This window comes from Chelonoidis abingdonii, chromosome 2 (genome assembly GCF_003597395.2).
Source record: "Chelonoidis abingdonii isolate Lonesome George chromosome 2, CheloAbing_2.0, whole genome shotgun sequence".
Lineage (NCBI taxonomy): Eukaryota > Metazoa > Chordata > Testudines > Testudinidae > Chelonoidis > Chelonoidis abingdonii.
This window is the reverse complement of record NC_133770.1, coordinates 37370305-37390384: the sequence shown is the minus strand read 5'-3', so window position 1 is coordinate 37390384 and position 20080 is coordinate 37370305. Positions and strand designations below refer to the sequence as shown.

The window sequence follows — 20080 nt, the reverse complement described above, 5'->3', positions numbered from 1 at the left end:
GGGGACCAGAGCGAGGCAGGTGCTATAATTCCTGTCTGGTGGCAGCGAGATAAGATCCAAGCTGGTAATTAAGCTTGGAGGTTCATGCTAGGCACCCACATTTTGGACGCTAAGGTTCAGAATTGGGAAAGATGCTTATGATAGCTCCTAAACCCATGCAAATGTTTGCCTGATCCTCCTCTCTCCCTACACATTCTGCTCATGCTTTTGGCTTCCTTCTCTCCTGAACATGCTGTCAAGTTGTCTCATTCCCTCTCTCACGGAGAGACGCTGGCAGTTCTAGTCCTACTGGAAGCTTCCGTCACTGAAGGTAGCTTCTGTTTCCTCTCCTCCTCCTGTATGACAGCAGCCCACTAGTGAAAGCTGTAGTGATGACTCATCCTCTTTGTTTTCAGCTGCTTTTACAACTGCAGAGGCAGCTGGAAGCAAGGAGAAGATGCAGTACCAAAAAATCAACCAGCTCTCTGTGAACCACCAGTAAGTGTTCAGTGGGCCATTAGTGGGCCACAGACCAGAGTTTGAGAACTAATAAAAGTATGTTTCTGTACAATGGATTATATAGTAAAAGGCTAACAGTGAAAGCAGCTTCTGTAAAACTGTTGGGAGGTACTGTCATTCAAGAGAGGTATTTTATTTGTAATACCTTCAATTCTTGACATATTACATTTAGGCACTACACCACATACGGTACATACTTTCTTTGTAATTCTGCTTCTTTGAATTGATCATTACACAGGATTCTCACTCTTGAGTCTCATACATTTAGATGGAGACTGACTGGGAACTCTCAAAGCTATGGAGTTTTTGAGGGTTGCACCTTATCACAGCCATCCACCAATGCCATGAGGTGGAACACTCTTCTCCAGCAGCACGAGTGGTACAACACAGTGGAACACTCAACTGTCATTCCTTTTTTGAGCAAAAAAATGAAACATTCAACTAAGTATAGAATCACAGAACATTAGGGTTGGAAGGGACCTCAGAAGGTCATCTAGTCCAACCCCCTGCTCAAAGAAGGACCAATCCCCAGACAGATTTTTACCCCAGTACCCTAAACGGCCCCCTCAAGAATTGAATTCACAACCCGGGGTTGCAGGCCAATGCTCAAACCACTAAGCAATCCCTCCCCGCATGAAGTACATCCATACAGGTAAAAATCCTGGGAGATTATATCAGTAAAGAAGCAGAATTACAATGTAAGTGATTTCTCCTTCTTTAAAGATACCATCATCCAGGATTCTCACTTTCACAGTGTACATAGCTTGAGGGATGTCCTTTCCACTAAAAAATTCAGTAATACACACTGCATGCGACAGTGATGAAAATATCAATCCATATTAAATAAACAACTAGTAAGGTTTCTTTCCTTTCTTTCCTTTTTTTAAATAAAGGAAAGGAAAGATCAGGGACCTCCAAAGAACATCAGCGAGAAAACCAAAGATCTTCCAGACTGAATCCAATAAAAATAAAATTTGCCAACCTAAACAAGGGGTAGCACAAAAGAAACAAACATTCTAAACAGTGGGAGAGTTCACACCCCTTTACTTCAGAGGTATAGGCCTGGGAAGCCAATGAAGGATATACTGGGAGCGGAAGTTATAAGAAACATAAGCTACATAAACGCAAGACAGAAGGCTCATGTAGCTACCTGCATTTGTCTATGTTTAAAACATCCCTGAGGTTCATAGCGAAAGCTGCTTGCTCTATTTCTGATAGTATAAGAGAGAATATGACCTTCTAAGTATCAGCTATCCAGATCATACTAATAAGAGATGGTAATAATTAGGGCCCTACCAAATTCATGGTCCATTTTGGCCAATTTTGCAGTCATAGAATTTAAAAAAAATATAAATTTCATGATTTCACATATTTAAATCTGAAATTTCATGGTGTTGTAACCATAGGAGTCTTGACTAAAAAGGGTGTTGGGCAGGGGATTGCAGGGTTAGGTCTTGGTAGTGCCACTCTTACTCCTACTCCGCTGCTGCTGGAGGCGCTGCCTTCAGAGCTGGGCAGCCAGAGAGCAGCAGCTGCTGGCAGGAGCCCAGCTCTGAACACCACTGCCAAGAGCAGCACAGAAGTAAGGATAGCATGGTATGGTATTGCAACCCTGACTTCTGCGCTGCTGCCTTCAGAGCTGAGCCCTCGGCCAGCAGCCGTCACTCTTCAGCTGTCCAGCTCTGGACACAGCAGCACAGAAGTAAGGATGGCACGGTCTGGTATTGCCACCCTTACTTCTGTGCTGTTGCTAGTGCGGTGCTGCCTTCAGAGCTGGATGTCTGGCCAGCAGCTGCCACTCTCCAGCCACCTAGCTCTGAAGGCACTGCAGAAGTAAAGGTGGCAGTACCATGACCCCTCTACAATAACCGTGCAAACCCTCATAACTCTCTTTTGGATCAGGACTTCCTGTTTTAGAAATGCTGTTTTCACCCGTGAAACCAATATAGCAGTGGTTCTCAAACTTTTTTTTCCATGGACCACTTGAAAATTGCTGTGGGCCTTGGTGGACCACTTAATGATATTTCCAAATGTTGTTTGTACCATTAGCTAACTATTGTAGAGCGCTTTGGATAAAAACATTATATAAAAAAAACCCCTAGTAATAATAAACGTGTTTTTTGTTCTACAAATAAAAGCACACAACTCATATTTTAATATCAGTAGTCTTACCTTTCTAATGTGATGGATGTGTCCTCTCTCCCCCACCGTGGCAGCCCCTAAGCTGGGGCTCGGAAGGAGGAGGGAACTTGCCTTCTCCCCCACCACAGCAGCCCCCGAGCTGGGGCTGGGAAGGAGGCAAGTCTCTCCCTCGCCCTTCATTTTCTTGTGTGCAGCCATCCAGGCACGCACCTTAGAGGGAACTATCTACGGACCACCTGAATGGAGCTCGCGGACCACAGTTTGAGAACCTCTGCTATACAGTATAAAAGGTAAAAGTACACAAAAGACCAGATTTCACGGTCCATGACATGTTTTTCATAGCCATGAATTTGGTAGGGCCCTAGTAATAGACAGTCCTTAGTCATGTCCTCTTTTAATAACAATACCCAAGAAACTGTTGGGAAAAAAACAAGAATTTGGATGGACCGCCACTGTTTCAACTCTGCTCTAGACAAAATCCCAAGGATGTGTTGATGTTGAACTTTGGGAGATGCATCTCACCAAGACCAGCACTCAGGCCTGGTGAAGCTGTGGCACTTATTAAACATTGAAAATGTATATGTATTCAAACTCTACTGTCTTTTTCACCTTCTTTTATCTGTCAAGATATGTCACTGGACCTTGCTCTAGTCTTTCAGGGGGTCTCTGTTGCTCCCTGACTGGCTTTCTTTGGTTAGCCCCCATTCAGGACAGTTTTTGGCCTCTGGCCTCTAATTCGGCCAAGTGGTCTGCTTCAGTCCCTATGGGCTGCATTTTCGGAGGCAGCACGGTAGAGGGGTGTGATCCCTTTATTGTCCCAGGCCTTTCTGCCTCCTTTCCTTCTTTGAGCTCTCTTCTTTTACAGCAGGCCTTGTTTCTTCTATTGGTTGCAGCTGAGTGTCTGCCTCCATGATTGGCAGTTGCGGCAGCTGCTTGGAGGTGTGGCGATGCTGCTTGCCTGTAGGCAGGAGTGGCTCCCCTCCTCCTTCTTCCTTTGTTCAGGATGGGGTTTGTAGACCACATTACAAGGTACTTTCTATGTTCCCTGGTACTATAGCAGCCAAGTGATTCCTAATAATTAATTTATTTATTCTCATAACATGCCTGTGCTCAGTATCTACAACTTTTACTGAAGTCAATAGCAGCTGGAGGTCTTCTAACACCTCTGAAAATTAAGCCTCCCATGAGGCTTTATGGAAATATGCTTAGAATGTGTTTTATGCTACATATGCCATGTAACATATCTCAAAGGTTATGATCCCCTGAATGTATTAATCCTATTTGTATGCATGTATCATTTTTGTATTTGATGTTATCAATGTTGGCTGTGTACTGGCTTGATTTCTAAATAACCTTAGTAGAGCATTTGGTCAGTTCCTGGAGAAAGGAATGTTGAAATTAAGTACCTAATCAAGAAACACTTAAAGGAAAATGGATCTTGGAATGCTCCAATCCACTTAAGAAGTCTACTTGAGAACCTTCAAGGTAGCACGTAAACAATGGATGCTACCTATAAAAACTGTGAGTCATGCATGGACATGTGACTTGCCCAGGAAACTCCTAAACTCCATCTTGGAGCTGGACTTTGGATAGGAGTGAGGAAGGAGTCTCCACCCACAAGAGAACGTCTATTTAAACCTCAGGGAGACCCCTCCATTTTGTCTTCAGCTGGCTAAAGAGAAAGCATCTCCACCCTCCAGGATACTTGGAAGAAACTGGAGCAAAGGGCAGTGACTGCAAGGGGTGTAAGTGATTGCTGGACCCAGGCTAAAAGGAGATTAGTCTGTAAAAGGGAGCATTCTGAAACCAGTGAGGATCTTATCTGTATTCAGTTTGATTAGAATACACATTCAGTTTGCACATTTTATTTTATTTTGCTTGGTAACTTACTTTGTTCTGTCTCTTACTACTTGGAACCACTTTAATCCTACTTTCTGTATTTAATAAAATCACTTTTTACTTATTAATTAACTCAGAGTATGTATTAATATCTGGGGGAGCAAACAACTGTCCACATCTCTCTATCAGTGTTATAGATGGCAAACAATTTATGAATTTACCCTGTATAAGCTTTATACAGGGTAAAATGGATTTATTTGGGTTTAGACCCCATTGGGAGTTGGGCATTTGAGTGTTAAAGACAGATACACTTCTGTTACCTGCTTTCAGGTAAACCTTCAGCTTTGGGGCAAGTAATTCAGACCCTGGGTCTTTGTTGGAGCAGATGGAAGTGTCTGGCTCAGCAGGACAGGGTGCTGGGGTCCCGAACTGGCAGGGAAAGCAGGGGAAGACGTAGTCTTGGCACATTGGGTGGCAGCTCCCAAGAGGATTTCTGTGATCTAACCCATCACTCTATGAATGAAGGATACCTAGTTTGTCTGAAGACCAGAATCAGACAAAAGAAGAAGATGATCAAGGGGGTTGTGTGGCACCACACCTTTCTTATAAATGCTTACGGCAGACTCCTACCAATAAACCCTGCTGCTAGTGCTCCTGGGGCTTCACTCTATTTTTAAAACAGTAGCTCAATGAAAGCTAGCACAAATATATCTCCTCGAGCTGGGAATCATACCCCCAGCTTGTAGACACACCCTAAGGTATAAATGCACTGGTGCCTAACAAAGGTACTGAAAAATTCTGAGGTCATGACATATCAATCCCAGGGAAGGGGGTGCCTGAGTTATACTGCAGCACTGAAATACTGTCATACCCCAGGGTGTAGGCAATTTGACCTAGTGGTTGGAACAGGAGTCTCGTCTAGTGATTGGAGCAAAACTAGAGGGCAGGAGATGAGCCACTAGTCAAAGCCAAGAGTTAGGAGTTCTGAGGAAGGTAGGGACCAGGGGTGGAGCAGGAGCAAGTGCTGGTACAGGAAGTAGGTCTGGCGCAAATGCAGACATGAAACACACTGAACAGCCTCGGCGCTGTTATTGCTACAAAGGCTTGAATGGTGAGCTGTTGACCCTTCTGTCCAGTCAGGGAACACAGTCATTTGGTGAGGGTTTATTGGACCCAGTCAAGCTCACTGGGTTGCTAGGCAACCACAGGCAGAGCCAGATGAGTTCTTGACAAATACTGAGCCTCAGCAGGGGTTCTGTTGTGTTGTGGCTATTCAGAAGCACTGATATACTGACACCCCAAAGAGATACCAAAGCATTTGGACCCCTATGGAGCCCTGAAGCACCAAACTCAAATAGGGACATAGTGACTGTTCTGAGGTGCTGATTCAACATGCTTTCACAGAGCATCAAAGTCTCAAGTCTCAGTAAGATAGGTGCACTAGAGCTATTCTGAAGTGCTTAAACAAAAAGAGATCACAGTCATACTGAAGTGCTAATCCTTAAAAAAGGCATCAGGGCCTGCCCTGAAGTACAGGTATACCTATACCTGCTCTAAGTCCTATCCCGAGGCATGATTGTGCCAAAATGCCAAGATTCTGAGCTCTGAGGCATTGAATGTGTCAGGTGCTGTTGCAATGAGCTCCAACATTCCAATGTAATGAACTCTGATGCACTACGCTCTAATAATGCTGTGCCAAGTTTTATTCTGAGGCTTCACAGTTGGTCGCTGCATTGAAGTAATTTCCAGATGCCATGAGGTCACCAATGCCTACTCTGAGGGTCTGAGGGCCAAACTTCTGAGTCATCAAACTCCCAAGCTGCATTTGCAGCCCCACAACTACTTTCAATGCCAAAGTTTCCCCTAGGCTTTGGGCAAGCCCAGATGCTGGGCTACCATGTTGCTCCCAGACACAATTGTTTACTGTACACTGAACATTTTCACTTCTCAAGGCTTGACATCCAGAGACCTCACAATGCCACAGCAAATTCTGACAGTGACACACTTACAGCAGTCTGGTTGCATTGAGAATGATGTCTCTGCAGACTAACTGCCCTGGTACAACCGGTCAGGAAAGTGGAGACTAAAATTGCCAAGTCCCTCTAACAAGGATAGGGGTGTGTGTACAAAGCCAGACTGCTGGCAAAAAAAACCCCTCTCAACGTTGAATATCCCACTTACTGATGGCTTAGTGGGATGCAACACTCCAAAATGTTTCTGCTTTACGTATTCCAAGACAGTTTCACACTACAGGTTTGAGATCCAAGAGCAAGTATCAAAGAGTGAAAATCCTGTGGTGATAGTATCCTTAAGAAAATCATAAATACTTTCCCCAGCTCTCTTCAAGTTTTAAAATCATTGGGTTGAGACAACTTCAATATGTAATTTCCTTGCTCTTGTGAATAACTGTTTTTAACTTTCTAATTTGTATTATTTGATTTAAAATATTCATATTAATGACCAATTTATGAAGTGGCTGATGTATAATCTAAATTAAATATTTACATAAAACACACCACCAACCTTAAAATCATACTTATTAGAATTTTTTAACCTACTATTGTTACAACTAATATCTCAGATTACTGTAACCAAGAAATTAATAATTTTTCTCTATTTTCAGTTTGCCTTGTGCATTTGATAGTGCTCTTTATATAATCAGTTGTACTGTTTTCCAGTCAGCTAGTTAGTCACTTTCCCTTCGTGTTTGTTAATGACTTTTACATAGCAAAAGAAGGGAGAAAAAACATTTAAAAAAACAACAGAACAATGGTTATTAAGCCATAAATATGGCAAGAACACAAGGGCAGTCATAGCATATAGAACTAGTTTAAACTTTAAAAATACGACTAGATTTCAGGTTAATGGGTTCATTTTCAATACCGATACAAATCCTAAAAATACAAGAAACATATGTTACTTTTCACATATTTATGCCAAAAACATACTGTCTGGTAGCTTTGGTTCCTTTGAATGTTTCAGAAGAAATTTTTTTGGAGATGGTACTTCATTTTTTGCTGGTCCCATAGTTTTCCATGGAGCTCTATTTTCTTCCATTTCATGTTTCACAGATGGTCTAAATGTTGATATATATCTTTAATGTTGAAAAAATAACCAGAAAGAAGTTAAAAGTCAGAAAGTATTTATATATATATATACACACACACACCTCTGTCCCAATATGTGACCCAATATAAGACAAATTCAGATATAACGCAGTAAAGCAGTGCTCTGGGGGCATGGGACTGTGCACTCCAGTGGATCAAAGCAAGTTCGATATAACACGGTTTCACCCATAATGCGGTAAGATTTTTTGGCTCCCGAGGACAACGCTATATTGTGGTAGAGGTGTAGATATATATTGCAGTCTTTGTCTATAGTTAATATTCAAATAAATGTTGTGGCTCAACAAAAATGCTTTGGGTACTGCATACAAAAAGTAAGACATTACAGCAACATTTTTTATGAGATTAAAGCATAATTTTGCATTACACACATTGCTTTGTCTTCTTTTTAAATCATCTGCATCTTAAAATGACATTTTCTTGTGGGTCTTCAATCCAGCAGGATTAGCACATCAACTTCATTATACTTTATTCAAAGATAATTCAAAATATGCATACAAGGTTTCTGAATGAAGACTTCAGCTACATTCATGGGACTTTCCAGAGTTGAGCATATACAGTTTAGGAGGAGAGCAAGCCACAATACACAATACATACTTTACATAGCATTCCTCCAAAAGAGGCAGCTTCTGCCAATTGACAGATGAAAGAACCACATTATTAATTGTTATTATTAATAATAATTATTATTGGTACTGCTGTAGCACCTAGGGGCCATAGTCATAGACCAGAAACCCACTGTACTAGGCACTGTACAAATGTTTTTAGATTATATACTTAAACCACTGAGTTATCCCTCCTCCTGAGTGCTATGTTGTTGGTGTACATTAAATAATAAATAATGAAACGATGAACAGGCCTACAACATGCTCCATTTTTCATATATAAATGGTGCAGAACCCAGCAATGTGACAAATTAGCAATGTGGACCCCTTAGTTGGGTAAAGTGTGGACATCTTTGTCTTGTTAACTCATTAACACTTCCATTTATTTTATAAAAGAAGTGTGCAAAAGGTTGTATTAAATTTGGTTTGTTTTTATATAATAATATAATGGTTAGTAACAAGCCATAGCAAGTGTCTTGTCTGGGCATATATTTACAGCTTCACCATACCAATTCCCCAGGTGAGCTAATAAAAACTGGAGTGTATTAGACAAAGTCACAGAACAAACTGATTCTTTCTTACTCACCTACCTTGGTAGTTTGATTGGCTTCTCCGCCACCCGCGGTAGGAGATTATATATGCTCTCTTGGGCACACAGCGCTGTCATCCTTGGCTTGATGGGGCCCTAGGGATAACACTTTTACATTGTATGTACTGTTGAGGAATCTCCCATGTTCGCTCCCTCTCTTTTTTCTCTGTCATTTTCTCAGTCTCTCTTTATCTGCCTCCCTTTCTCCATCTCGTTCTTCCACCCCCCGCTATTCCCCCTTTTCTTTTCCACTCCTCTTTCGTTTCAGCCCTTCTCTTCCCCTGCCTCCTCCTTTCTCTCCTGCGACCCTCTCTCACACCATCCCCCTCACTTCATTCCTCCTCCTCTCCAGCACACTATTCCCCCTCATTCGCCTCCTAGCCCCATCACCCTGGGGCTCCTATTCCCCCCAACCTGTCCGCGTGGCTCCCCCCTTCCCTCACCCTGCTCCGCTTGGTCCCGATTCAGAGAAGATGCTGCTGCTTGGGAGTTGCCTACTGTTGTCTCTTCAGTTGCTATGGGAAACTATTGCTTAGTAACGCCTGTGTGGAGGGGAGGGGTTATTTGTGACCTCATTTCCTTCTCTCTGAGCCCGCTAGCAACTTAGGGGGCGGTACACAACACCAAGAATGGGAAGATGGATGCTGCGCGGGCGCACTATGCTAACAGAGTAGGCGGGCCCTGGTGGCTGCGCAGGCGCACGAGTGCTGACGTAGATGGGATGCTGTGCGAAATGATTGCGCACGCGCTGTCGCTGCCCTGCGTTGGGAGGCTACGGCTGCGGTTGCTGCGCATGCGCAGCCCGGAGGAGGCTGGAGCGGTGCAGATGGGGAGGAAGTTCCAGCTTGGCACGGGAGGCTGGGCTGTTGAATCTCACGTTGCCCTGCTGGCGGTGCGGTTAATGTCTGGGTTCTGAACCTCGCGCCCGGCACGCCCCTCCCGGGTACGTTTGACCCTCAGTGACTCATTTTAGGGCTCAAACCGAGTTACTGGGGCCTCTGCCCGTCCTCGAGGGATGTTGCAGTGACAGGTAGCCCCGTCCCTCCGCCTCCTGGGGGGCCATATGCCGTGCGCGGTCAGCCGTATCCCTCCGCCCCCCGAGGGGTCCCCTTTGCAGTGAGGGGGGCACCGTATCTCTCACTCCCTTGTGGGGGGGTCCCCACTGCGGTGAGGGGGCTACCATCTCCCCACCATGCCCCTGAGGGTGAGGTCCCTATTGCAGCAAGGCAGCTGCCTTTTCTCCCCATCCCGTCTGAAATGAAGTGCTTGGTATCACATTGTTTATTATAAATTCAATTTCATAGTAATAGTGGAAAAAATTTGGTAGGCCTGGTTGAATAAGTTAGATCTATATACTGTAATTTTCCTCTGAGACATAGTTTGCTCCTTCATGTATATTGAAAAACAAGAAAACCCCTAAGTGTATCCTGGAATCTATGTTGTATACATTTTCTGCCTTTTTCTCAGTGGAGGCGATAACACCGTTCTGAGTTACATTCCCTTTTTTTCTTTACAGCTCCCTTCCACATCTGCTGACATTTTGTAACAAATCTTTCTTTAGAATATGAAAAGCTCAGCACAGGGACCTCATCCTTTTACGTGTCACTGTAAAACATCACATAAACCTGTAGTGATGATATATAGTTACATACAACAAAATTACAGTAAGAGAAAATTAAGGTTGCAATGTCAAGTATTCAGAAGTTATCAAGTGCCAGAATTAAGATTGTTTGTGCATCCTTAATTCGGCCCTCTTGTGTGTATGAATTGTGATATCATCTTTAATTTCATGGTCACTTATTTTTTTCCACAGGCTCTCAACCTCATTTAATGTACAGGATGAGTGGTGCTCATTGAATAGGTAGCTATTCAATATTTGGTTGTATTTTGATCATTCAATGTATGACCCCAGGGCTTATATACTGCACAGCCTTCATAGGCTGCTCTGAACATATTTATTAATTTCCTCATGAGCTTTGTTATGGTGCTCTTCAGTTTAGTATCTGAGGTTCGGAACTGAGATATTTAGGTATCTAACTCTCATTGAAATCACTGGGAGTTAGGCACTTAAATTTATCAATTTTGAGAAGGACTCAGGCCCAGATCCTTAAAGGTATTTATCTTCACAACTCCAGGTTAGTTACGATGGTGATATTATGCCCATTTTTGAGATGAGGAACTGAAGCATACAGAGATTAAGGTCAGAAGTGTCTTCCAACTTTGAGTGCCCAATTTGAGACATCTAAGGCTTGATTTTTTTTTTTTCAGAGACTTTTTAGTCTTCTGTAGCATTTTGTTTGCTCAGAGAAGGATTCCCATTCAATTCAGTTGCAGTTTTGCATTCAGCACTTCTGCAAATCAGGTACCAAATATCTCAAGTTATGCACTAAAAAAATGAGGAAAAACAATCAATGGATTCATAGATTTCAAGGCCAGAAGGGACCATTATGATTATCTAGTCCAGGGATCAGCAACCTTTGGCCCGTGGCCCATCAGGGTAAGGACCCTGGTGGGTTGGGATGGTTTGTTTACCTGCCACGTCCACAGGTTTGGCCAGTCGCAACTCCTATTGGCCGTGGTTCGCTGCTCCAGGCCAATGGGGGCTGCAGGAAGCGGCATGGGCTGAGGGACTTGCTGAGGGTAGCATAAAATCCCTCCTTTACCTGTAAAGGATTAAGAAGCTCAAATAACTTGGTTGGTACCTGACCAAAAGGACCAATAAGAGGAGAAGATACTTTCTAACCTGTGTGAGAAGGTTTTTGTTTTCTCTCTCTGGGTCAGCAAGGAATCAGGGCAGGGAAAATACATCTCCCAAAGCTATACCTGAACTAAGCATCTAAGATTACAAAGTGTAAGTAATAGAAAGGAAATGCATTTGATTATATTTTGTTTTAGCTTGTGAATTGTTCCTATGCTAAGAGAGAGGTTTATTCCTTTTTTTGTAACTTTAAAGTTTTGCCTAGAGGGGAATCCTCTGTGTTATGAATCTTATTACTCTGTAAAATTACTTTCCATCCTGATTTTAGAGGGGTGCTTCTTTTACTCTTTATAATAAAGAAAAGTTCTGTTTTTTGTTGTTGTTGTTGTTGTTGTTGTTTTTTAAAGAATCTGATCGGTTTTTAGTGTTCTAAAAACCCAAGGGTCTGGTCTGTGCTCATCTTGTTAACCTGTTTTGTTGGTATATTATTCTCAAGCCTCCCCAGGAAGGGGAGTGAAGGGGTTTGGGGGAATATTTTAGGGAAACAGGAACTGCAAGTGATCCTTTTCCTGAATCTTTGTCTAACTCACTTGATGGTGGCAGCAGTACCCATCCAAGGACAAGGAAGGATTTGTGCCTTGGGGAAATTTTTAACCTAAGCTGCTAGAAATAAGCTTAGGGGGTCTTTCATGCGGGTCCCCACATCTGTACCCCCAGAGTTCAGAGTCGGGAGGGAATCCTGATATGCATGCCAAGGGTTGCCGATCCCTGGTCTAGTCTGACCTACTGTATAACACAGGCCATAGAATTTCCTCAAAATAATTCCTAGAATGTATCTTTTAGAAAAACATGTAATCTTGATTTAAAAATTTCCCATGATGGAGAATCCACATGACCCTTGGTAAATTGTTCCATTAGCTAATTACTATCACTGTTAAAAAGTTACACCTTATTTCCAGTCTGACTTTGTCTAGCTTCCACTTCTAGCCATTGGATGGTGTTATACCTTTCTAGACTGAGGAGACCATTCTCAAATATCTGTTCTCCATATACGTTCTTGTAGACTGTAAACAAGTCATCCCTTAACCTCTTTTTAACTAATTAACTTCAAATCAAACATCCAGAGTTGGTATTTAGGTAGTCTACATTGGGTTGCTCATTTGTTGTCATTGAGGGCTAATGGCTTATGTGTTTTTGAAAAATGTGGATGATTAAAATTTTGAGTGACACATTAAAGTTTATTTAACCCTCAAGGACTTCCTCAGGGAGCCAGTTGAACTTTGCTGTATACTTTGGGTGAGTACATAAAATCAGCTGACTCCATCAGGGCCAGTGAATGCCATCCAGGATGTGAACTCATGTGGAGCTTATAAACTCTGCAAGATAGAGACAGCCACTAAGACAAAGAACCTCTTTGATTTGATAGAGCTAATAAATTTTGCAACCTCCTCATTCATGTGGCTCTGTGTGTTATCTGTCTTCCATCTTCCATGCTCATTGTAACTGATACACATTTTTATATCTAATCCACAACAATGAATCTCAAAACATTTACTACTGTTTACTATTCACTGTATGCTACAAAGTCAAAGCAGCTGTCTGCAACATATTTAAAACGCTTCCATCTGCTCATTTCTGTAAAGACTAGTGAATTTTAAAATAAATAAATAAACAAAACCCCTATACTTACTTTTTTCTCTGTGTAGGTCTATAGTGTTGTCATCTGCCTACAACAGATACCTACTCAGACTTTATCCTGTTTACAAATACTAGGCATAGATCAGAGTATCTCATTCGGTAAAACAGGCAATGTATTGCTATGCAACTTTTGTGTGTGAAAGACAATGGGGAGTTGCTGTGTGCATGCAGTGTATTGCCTTTTAATTGTTAATTATTTTAAAATGTGAAAAGTAGTTTTAATATTTATTATAGCCACAAAATGGCTGATTCACAGTTTATGATAGATTACAAGGCCAGGAATAAACTTGTTTGTGTAAACTTTATTTTTGAATTTCTAGAGTTTCAAATGTTCGGGTCTTTTAATTTTTTCAGGTACAACATTTTATTATGTTTACTTCCTGATTTTATAATTTGTTGTTACAGTCTTAACTGCCTTCATGAAGTCTTTGTTCAGGACTAGAATTTATTACTACATCTATTTCCCCTTATTATTAGTTAGTAATAGTAAAGCATTGTTTTCATCTGAAATTTTCTGGCATTCTAGATCATACAAAGGCACAAAAATTTGTAGTCTGAAAATTAATGAAGTGTTTAAATATAATGCTATTAAGCAAGTAGGCAGAATACTGGCATCCAGACTGAATCCTTAAAATCTAATTATTAGGAACAGCTGGATCCAATTTTGCTTTTGAGTCAAGAAATCTGTGCAAAAACGTTCCAAAAAACCACAGCTGAACCCACCTATCCTGTACCAGCACCATGGCTTTTTTAGCAATTAAAAGTGAATATTTTAAACTGTTGCTATTTTTGTTTTATGTAGGTTTAAGGACATTTTGTTTTCATGGCTTTTACTGTAACTGTGTACAGGTTATGGATAATTTTTAAAAATGTTATTCTGAGTTAAGTTAATTAAATTTTTGGCCTGGAAAATAAACACTGGTCATTTTGTAGTTGTTTTTTAAAATGTTCTTGGAAGTTTTAATATTGCTATCCCAAACATAGTCAATGATATCATAGCAATTGTGAATACTCAGTGTGGCCACTGTCTGGCATGGCAGGAATGACCTTAAAAAGTCGTTTGTAACCAGCAGTATGTAAATGATTATTTTTTTAGATTCATTATAGATTAATTTCCCAAAGAAACTTTGACAACCTGTTTATTTAAAATAATGTTTTTTTAGCTAATAGCCATTAGTAAATAACAGTAACAGAGCAGCTGATTTTTTTTCAAGTATAAAATGGAAAGAAGCTCAATAAGGCTTTTGTGCAGTTTTGTGCTGATCATTTTCTCTTGTGTGCAGATTTTGACTACCCCTAAACATCACGCAGAATTTCTGCTCTGCAATTCATGTTGACATTGGCACAGATTTCCCAAAACAAGCAAAATGGGACACTGCTATTGAGAACAGTTTGATTTATCAGGTTTCTGAGTGCCCTCTCGCGCCAAGATTATTCTGAGAGTAAAGTCACTTCTGTGAGATCCACTTCACTCTATTTTCTTTCTTTAATTCTGTTCAATCTACATCAAACGTAAAAACAAATATGATTTCACCCTAGGAATACTTGAGACTGTTTATTCAGTATCATGTCTATCTAGAAGGAATTGGATAAGCTAGAGCCAGAATTGCTACAGTAGGTTAATGAGTTTCCTATGAGTTTAAGTGGGTTGTATATCATTCCTTCTTTGTTGTCTTAAAGAATAAAACCAAACCCAAAACATCTACATGTAGGGAAGATATTTTATAACAAAAGTTTTTAGGTTGTGAAAAGATAAACATTTAGTCAGTCATTAAGGGGCTGTCTGTGTTTAAAAATAAATCTGTGTTATTAAGGAAACAATCTATCATTGAATATTTATATACCAACAAGTAGAAAATAAACATGTTAGTATATATTTCAGTATTATAGCATTAGGTTTTGAGGGCTTCTTTAACAGCTAACAATTCTTATTTAACCCGAGGATATCGGCCTCAACAGTTAATATTGAGTGTCCATCCAACACCTACTGTTTTGCAGTAATTGCGAATAGTTCAGCTTACAACCCTTAGCTGAGCCTACTGACAGAGTTAGGGCACACAGAAAGAGACTCATTCCTCTGGTTGTGTAATACAGATCCCCTTTGGGACTGCGCCAGAAGGACATCAGATCTGAGAAATTGAGTTTTGGTGTTGTCTGGTAACATCTTTAGAAATCCTGCAACATTTCAACATTTTTTAAAAAATTAAACTAAATTTTGTATGCAGATGTAGTATGGGGGAAGTTATTTACTAAAAGCTTGCATTGCTGAAAGATTTGTCACTAAAAGTGAGATGGTACTCTGTAAAAGGTCAGGGTGTATTACTTCACTGATAAATATTTACCCCTGTGGCATTATGAGAGACACTGTCATAATTAGCTTCGTATTCTAAGGGTTGGGTTTTTTTAATTTCACATCTACAAGGTTTTTTAGGTATGTTTCGATGAATTACTAATTACTTTTTTTTCTTCTTTATAGTATTTAAGTCAAGTTGGCTTGAAAAAGTGGAAAGAAGATGTTTCATGTTGTTCGGTATAAGTGTCTAAAATTAACACAGAACGTTGGTTCTAGTGTACATCGAAAGTTGATTTTTCCAAGAACGCTTGCATTTGCACAACTGTGGAAATCATGGCTCTCAACTCTCTCTCTTGTTGGAGACCAGAATATTGTCCTGATGGGACCTCCTGGAGCTGGGAAAACAACAGTTGGGAGAATAGTAGGTCACAAACTTGGCTGTCATGTCATAGATGTGGATGATGATGTCCTTCAAACAACCTGGAATATGAGCGTGACAGAAAAATTGCAGGATGTTGGTAGTCGGCAATTTATAGAAGAGGAAGGAAAAGCCCTGTTAAAGTTTTCAGCATCTGGAAGTGTAATTTCCCTTTCTGGGTCCAATCCAATGCATGCTGCCAGCATGCAGCATGTGAAGAAAAACGGGATTGTTGTGTATCTGGATGTACCCACAAGAGACATAATAGATAGGCTGGAATTAATGAAAGTGGATCGTATTGTGGGGCAGGATTCTGGAATTTCTGTGAGAGACATACTTCAGTTTAGGAAGCAATTTTATAAAAAATGGTTTGATATCCGTGTTCGTTGTGAAAGTGGACTTACAGCAGAGGCTGTAGCAGATAAAGTACTTGATGCAGTTAAGAGATATCAAGACTCAGAATCAGAAACTTTTATTTCAACCAGACATATAAGGTCTGAAATGTGTGAGCAAAAATATTTCACTGAAGTTGTTGTTGAGGGCCTAGCATCTGATGGTGGACTCTTTGTTCCTGAGAAGGGGCTCCCAACATTCTCTGCTGGAGAATGGCAGAGCTTAGTAGAAGCAACGTACATTGAAAGAGCTCAGATTATATTGGAAAGATTCATACATCCTGCTGATATACCTGCTTTCAAGCTGGGAGAAATTGTTGAGATTGCTTATGGAGAAAACTTTACTTGTTCTAAAATTGCCCCTCTTAGGTATCTGACAGGCAACCAGTTTCTCCTTGAGTTGTTTCATGGACCAACAGCCTCATTTAAGGATTTGGCATTACAGTTGATGCCTCATCTATTTGCATACTGTATTCCCAAAAGATGCAATTATTTGGTCCTAGTAGCTACTTCTGGAGACACAGGAAGTGCTGTCCTAGATGGTTTTAGTCGTCTTAGTGATACTGACAAGCAAAGAATTGCTGTGGTCACTTTCTTTCCTGAGGATGGAGTAAGCCAGATTCAAAAATCACAAATGATTGGCTGCCAAAGAGAAAATGGGTGGTCAGTGGGTGTTAAATCTGATTTTGATTTTTGCCAGACAGCTATAAAAGAAATATTTACCAATTCTGATTATTCTGGCTTTCTTACTGTAGAATATGGAACAGCTTTAAGTGCAGCAAATTCTATAAACTGGGCTCGACTACTTCCCCAAATTATTTATCATGCCTCTGCCTACCTTGACCTTGTTCATCAAGATATTATTACTTTTGGAAGCCCAATAGATGTGTGTATTCCTACAGGAAACTTTGGCAACATATTAGCTGCATTATATGCAAAAAGGATGGGAATCCCTATCAGAAAATGTATTTGTGCATCCAATGAAAATAATGTTTTGACCGATTTCATAAGAACAGGTCTTTATGATTTAAGGGGAAGAAGATTAATGCAGACTTCATCACCAGCAATAGATATTTTGAAGTCTTCCAACCTTGAACGACATTTGCACCTGATTGCTAGTGGTGATGGACAGCTGGTGACACAATTATTTAGTGAGCTGGAAAAGCAATGTCACTTTCAGTTGCAGAAAGATCTGCTTGAGAAGCTTCAGCAAGACTTGGTGGCTGGGTGGTGCTCTGAGGAGGATTGCCTAGCTGCTATCCATTCTGTATACAGTACTACAGGGTATATTTTGGACACACACACGGCTGTTGCTAAAGTAGTTGCAGATCGATTACAGGATAGAACATGCCCAGTTATCATTTCATCTACAGCTCATTATTCCAAGTTTGCACCTGCTATCTTGCGGGCTTTGAGGATTGCAGAAATAAAACAGAATCCATTAAGTCAGCTTCACTTACTGAGCTCTTACAGTCCTTTGCCTCCAGTCCATAGGGGCCTGTTAGAAACATTGAAAGAGAATGAGAAGCAGAAACATCAGATCTGTGCTGCTGATGTGAATGTCATGATGGCACATATAGAAACTGTAATACAAAATCAGTTTATGAAAGTTTTCTAAGTAAACTCAGTGTTTATTATACCAATTTAAATGTTTTCTCTTCACTTAAAAAGTCATGTTTTAATAAATGCATAGTACACAAGGTCTTTAAGTTTATATTCTGAGTATACTTTCTCATTTTCATGGTCAGTTAAAACATTTTAACATTGATTTAAAATTTTTTTGCATGCATGTGAGAATTCTAATGCTGGTGAACGGTTCTTGCTTGAAAGCCCAAGAGACTGAGGGGCTATTTTACAGAAATAGTATAGTATGGACAGCAGTAGCGCATGCTTCCTCACATAACCCTGGCAGTGTGCCTCAATCCTGACCTGGGAGCGAGCACTTCTAAGGTGAAGGGGTAATAGTATCTGAAATTGCTAACAAGTGCTACAGTTGTGTTGTTGTATATATGGTATGTGCTGTGAATACTTGCCCATTGCGAATTTAGCTAAACATTAAAACTAATCTCACGCAGGGCATTGAAAAGCCGGTGTAGTAAGAGCTTTCATCTTCTCTTCAGCTGGGATACATTTAAACTGGAATGCTTGAAATTAAATTACCTATATCATCGTATCCATGCAATCCTACATATTTTAATATGCTCTCTCTGTATACATTGTTTTTGTATTGACTATATAATCATGTATTCTTGTTCACTGTTAAACATTTTTTTCTTGCCATAGGGGACAGTCTTTTGCCTTATAAAATAAAAGCCTCCAGTCTGTATGTTTTATCACCTTTTAAAGTGTATTTCTTCCCTGAATGCGCTTGCAACTTCCTTTAGCCTCTGCTGAGGCTTTTCTATTTGAGCTCACAAGTTTATTGCACCATCTTACCAAATAGTAGAAGATATCAATATCAGAAGCCTTCTTGGATAAAAATGGAATATTCAACTGTTGAATTCCTATCCTTTGTATCAAATTTTATGTTTGTGTTTGGGACCCCCGGGCTTCTGGGGATATTCTAAATTACTTTTATTTTCATGTCATCTTTTATTTTCTCCCTGTGATTTTTATGTAACTGAGAAGCCACAGAAAATGATTAGCCAAAGATTGAGGCAACTTTCCTTTTTTTTTTTTTTTTTTTTTTAAGCTTCTAAAATCAGTTTCTACTGCACCTTATCCCTCCTTGCTAAGTCAAATCTATTTTAGGTCACATGGTTAAGTTACCCTTTGTGTATCAGCTATTGACTAGTGGGTTAATAAGTTTTTTGCTTCAAAAATAATAGATCTGGATGTCAAAGTGCAAACCTGCCTTGTATCAGATTACCTTATATCTACTAATTGTAGATTGTATTTGGCAATCAGAACTGTAAATTTAAGTACCACTACATGGTATAATATGCTTGGTGATAGTATAAACCAGGGATTGGCAACCTTTGGCACGTGGCCCATAGGGTACACACCCTGGCGGGCTGGGCCGCTTTGTTTACCTGCTGTGACTGAAGGTTCGGCCGATTGCGGCACCCTCTGTCTGCAGTTTGCCGCTCCAGGCCAATGGGGGCTGCGGGAAGCAGCACAGGCCAAGGGATGTGCTGGCCACTGCTTCCTGCAGCCCCCATTGGTCTGGGGCGGCAAACTGCAGCCAGTGGGAGCCGTGATCAGGCGAACCTGTGGACGCGGCAGGTAAACAAACTGGCCCGACCCAGCCTGCCAGGGTGCTTACCTTGGTGGGCCATGTGCCAAAGGTTGCTGATTCCTCATATAAGCTGATTGAAACAAGAATGGTTTGTATATGTTGCATGACAAATATTACAAATATATTTTCTGTGTATTAAAGGTGTATCCTACTACAAAGTTATGTGTGCATGTGTAATATGTATTAGTTTTGTTTTCCTTGCCTTTGCTATTCTCTAATAGCTTTTCAGGACACCGCTGGTTATTTTTTCTATTGTTTTTAGCTCTATCATACATACATTTTTGCCACAGTAATGCTAGAATCACATTTTATATTTTTAGGCCTCATTTCTGAAGATAAGAATAAGTAATGAAATGCTAAATGCTGCAATTTAATGTAGTACATCATTGGGGCGTAGAAAAAGGTAGTACGAGTTTATTACTGAAACGGGTTCATGGTGCATCATGTTTTGGAGCTCTGAGTTAATTCTTCCTTTTGGTCCCAAGTAACAATAAATGTGATGGTCTTACCATATGCACTCATTACAAAATCTGTACTGCAATAAG

The 20080-nt window shown here is 40.6% G+C and overlaps 2 protein-coding genes across 5 annotated transcripts in view; one reads left to right on the top strand and one right to left on the bottom strand.

Moving 5' to 3' along the window:
- ENKUR (enkurin, TRPC channel interacting protein) overlaps positions 1-9373 on the bottom strand; it is a 27103-nt gene extending 17730 nt beyond the window's left edge. The window contains exons 1-3 of one of the 3 annotated variants that reach the window (XM_032775685.2): positions 9242-9373; positions 8800-8894; positions 7428-7573 (exon numbers count right to left, since the gene is read on the bottom strand). In XM_032775685.2, the coding sequence (XP_032631576.1) occupies positions 7428-7573; positions 8800-8876 (223 nt within the window). In that variant the 5' untranslated portion in view covers positions 8877-8894; positions 9242-9373. Of the gene's footprint in view, positions 1-7427; positions 7574-8795; positions 8916-9241 lie in introns of those variants that run through there. The other 2 variants (XM_075062291.1, XM_032775686.1) reach the window with 2 other exon arrangements.
- A 210-nt stretch (positions 9374-9583) lies between these two features.
- On the top strand, positions 9584-19693 carry THNSL1 (threonine synthase like 1). Of its 2 annotated transcripts, none has more exons than XM_032775687.2 (2): positions 9584-9741; positions 15671-19693. In XM_032775687.2, the coding sequence occupies exon 2, from the start codon at positions 15708-15710 to the stop codon at positions 17913-17915; it is 2208 nt and encodes a 735-aa protein (XP_032631578.1). In that variant the 5' UTR covers positions 9584-9741; positions 15671-15707; the 3' UTR covers positions 17916-19693. The 2 variants fall into 2 exon arrangements, with proteins under 2 accessions (XP_032631578.1, XP_032631580.1); XM_032775689.2 differs by lacking the exon at positions 9584-9741 and adding an exon at positions 10162-10659.
- The last annotated feature ends 387 nt before the right edge of the window (positions 19694-20080 follow it).

Coding starts and splice junctions, on each gene's coding strand:
- THNSL1 (XM_032775687.2), top strand. CDS start 15,708: ATGTTTCATGTTGTTCGGTATAAGTGTCTAAAATTAACACAGAACGTT.